The 3,085-nt window shown below is 49.8% G+C and overlaps 1 protein-coding gene across 1 annotated transcript in view; it reads right to left on the bottom strand.

The window, feature by feature from the left end:
• Positions 1 to 691: 691 nt before the first annotated feature.
• The window catches only part of LOC137908723 (F-BAR domain only protein 2-like), a 9,405-nt gene continuing 7,011 nt past the window's right edge, over positions 692 to 3,085 (bottom strand). Inside the window, exons 8-10 of the mRNA XM_068753145.1 lie at positions 2,884 to 2,950; positions 1,332 to 1,755; positions 692 to 809 (exon numbers count right to left, since the gene is read on the bottom strand). Coding sequence (XP_068609246.1) covers positions 692 to 809; positions 1,332 to 1,755; positions 2,884 to 2,950 — 609 coding nt within the window. The remainder of the gene's footprint in view (positions 810 to 1,331; positions 1,756 to 2,883; positions 2,951 to 3,085) is intronic.

Genomic DNA, 3,085 nt, shown 5'->3' with positions numbered 1-3,085 from the left:
TGAAGCTAATTTATCATCTCGTTTAAGTTTCAGTTTTGCTTCTGTGAACTAAAAAGAGGCAGAGAATGGAAATACTCCAGTAAATGTACTACAAAGCTGTACTTCAGTCCAGTACTCGTGTACTTTCCACCACTCATTGCAGTACTTTTTGTTCTTTGCCTTTCTAACTTCTTATTAAGGGGATAATCTTTTTTCACGGTCGCTTTTGAACGCAACACAAACACAGAAAAACTTTATTAGAAAAAAAAAAGGTGTCAATACAAAATAATCATTTTAAATATCCACAAATATTTAAATCTGTTGGATTTAAATTTTTATTCTGCGACTCCACAGACGCCAGCAGTCACAGAACATTTAAACAAATTAATCTTGTAATGTAGAAGAATTAAAAAGTCCTGGATCCACCCCTTGCCTCTGGATCAGCACCGGTATGGGGTCGGTTCCGCCAAGTTTTATGGAAATCCATTCTATAGTTTTTGTGTTATCCTGCTTACAAACCAGGAAACGGACCCAGCAGATCATTACTGAGGTGTCCAGCTGTGAGAGGAACCTCCACCAAGATGGCTTCTATCTTCACTACCATGGAGCCTTCGACGGGTTCCTGCAGGACATCTTCATCGGGTCGTGCTGATGGACCTTTAACCCATCCAAAGCCAAGATGGGCGTGAAACGTGAGGATTCCGTGAGGCGTTTAAGTCGGGTTGTGCTTCCGGCTGAAGGAGGGGTAGATGTCCTCGTAAGCGGGTGGACCGGAGCAGGTGGAGCTGCTGTCCTCGTCGCGTCCTCGTTGGTCCTCCATCTTCTCAGCCCTGAACGGAGGGAGTCAAAGGACAGAGCAGAGCCGGACAGCAGAAACCAAATCTTTCAAAGTCAATTTCTTATTTTGTGAATGATAAAAGGCTGAAATCTCTCACCTCTACAAAATAGCTTTATTTGGTTGCTTTTCAGAAAGTAATTCACACTTTATTGCTCAAATTATAATAACTTGTGCGAGTAAAGTATCAGTGTTGACCGGAGAGGCCCGACGGCCGAAGTGAAAATCTTTCTGTGGTTAATAAGAAACCGAGTCGGCTGTGAGGTTTCAACACTTCAATCCGGCCCGAGCCCGAACCGCCAGCGCTTTATTTGCTTTTGTGTTGCATGCTGGGTAAAAAGACTCACAAGGAGGCATTGCCGCGGAGGTCACATTTAAATACCGGAGGTCACATAAGGAAGATCTATAACTCGAGTAAAAGTACTGACCACAGAGTAGAAATACCGTTGTTAACACTTTACAAAAATAAAAGTACAAAAGTACTCCAGTAAATGTACTTAGTTACTTAGCTCCCTACCTGCGTGTTTCCTGGCTGAAGCACGACCTGCCTTCTCCAGCCGCCGCCATCGTGGCACCGATGGGAGGGACGGCTGCATTCGCCGGCCTGCCGGGCCGGGACACTTCCTGGTTGACGACTCCGTACGCAGGCGGGAAGCGCGGCACACCTGGCTGCATCACGGCGCTCAGCGTGAACCAACGACCCGCCGACTCCTCGTCCCCCGGTCTGCCGGGCGAGCAGGAAAAGACCCCGAGCTTGAAAATGCCGACGAGCATGAAAACGACCCCGACGGACAGCAGGACGGCGCCCAGGAGCCCGGTCCACTCGAAGGCGTCGTTGGCCAGGTAGTACTTGCAGCCTGCTGCGGTGTAAACCGCCCCCACCAAAGTTAGGAACCCCCCGGACAACATGAGGGAGGTTCCGGCCGACCCGCCGAGGGCCCCTGAGGGATTTCCAACGCCGACCGGGTCCATCACATCACAGGCCTCGGGGGGGGCGGCTTCGCCGGGTTCATCCGAAAACCTCAGAGCGCTCGGCGAGGCGGATCCCGAGTCGCCCGGTTGTCACATGAGCGACCGCCGAATCCACCCCCCCCAAAAAACAATCAGTAAGTGTAAACACAGGCGGCGGCCAAGACGAGTTAAAGGTTAACGTGCGCTTGAGACACGGGACGCCGGCGGCTGATCAACCCCCCCCCCTCCCACCGGAATAGAGGCTTCTTTCAATTACCGAACTCTAAATATTTATGGACTGAACATTTCCTCTCTGGAAGGAAGGCGAGTTCTTTGCGTGCGTCCCGTGGACTCGTCCAGCGGCGTATTGATCCCCTGGGCTTACGCTTCGTTTCACTTCAGCTCCGCCACCATCCCTTAGAAACACATCTGGCCGACATCGGCGCGGCTTTCGGAGTCGAGGAGAAGCGACGTGACAAATAGTCGCTCCAGGAGGTTTTAGGAACCGCCGCTCAACGGGGTACAAAGTTCTCCTTGCTTTGGGTGAACGGTTCCAGCGCTTCTTCTTGGTGAAGAGGTGGTCATGTGGTTCAGGTTCTACCTCTTTTGGTAGAAGCTCAGTCTCATCTGGGATCCACATCTAACCTTTGAAATCTTTACTTCTTTACTGTAATTTCGGAGTTTTTCATTCGTCCGCCCCGAGGGGAGGAATCCACTCCGTCACTCTTCCCATGGTTTATTATCTTTAGCCAGTTTAAAGTTTATTCTGGGGGTTCCTTCTTATCCAAACAGATTGTCGGATAGAATACAGAATATACAGAATGTAAGCAGGTACGTTTTACTTGATACTGGAGTGTACAAATACATTAAATACGATCTGATGAAAGCAAAGACAAGATTGTAATTCAGTGTGTGGCGTATAAACTTGTGCGCTCCTCTATCAAATTCACTTGAAAGCAACGCCACCTCAATGGCAGATTTTGCTCGTCTAAAAAAGGAAGAGTCGCCATAGGAATTAAGATGTGGCCGTTCCTCGGTCGCCCCCTCCCCCAAACACACTAACACACTCACGACTGCATGTCTCTGAGAACATGGCACGGAAGGGTCCACTCCCTCACCCCAGGGCGGTGGAGCCGTGGAGCCGGTGGACAGGACTCGCTCCTCACCGGGTCTGAATTTTACTTCCTGTGAATCGTTTTCGGGACAGTGAAGGTCAGATGTTTTGGAGATATGGTCAGATAGTCCAGACTTTTGATGGTTTGGACATGTCCAGAGGAGAAACGGGGACTACATCGGTAGGACTAGGGCTAGAGGTCGACC

Source organism: Brachionichthys hirsutus, chromosome 19 (genome assembly GCF_040956055.1).
Source record: "Brachionichthys hirsutus isolate HB-005 chromosome 19, CSIRO-AGI_Bhir_v1, whole genome shotgun sequence".
Lineage (NCBI taxonomy): Eukaryota > Metazoa > Chordata > Actinopteri > Lophiiformes > Brachionichthyidae > Brachionichthys > Brachionichthys hirsutus.
Note: the sequence above shows the minus strand (reverse complement) of the source record. Positions and strands in the feature narration are given on the sequence as shown.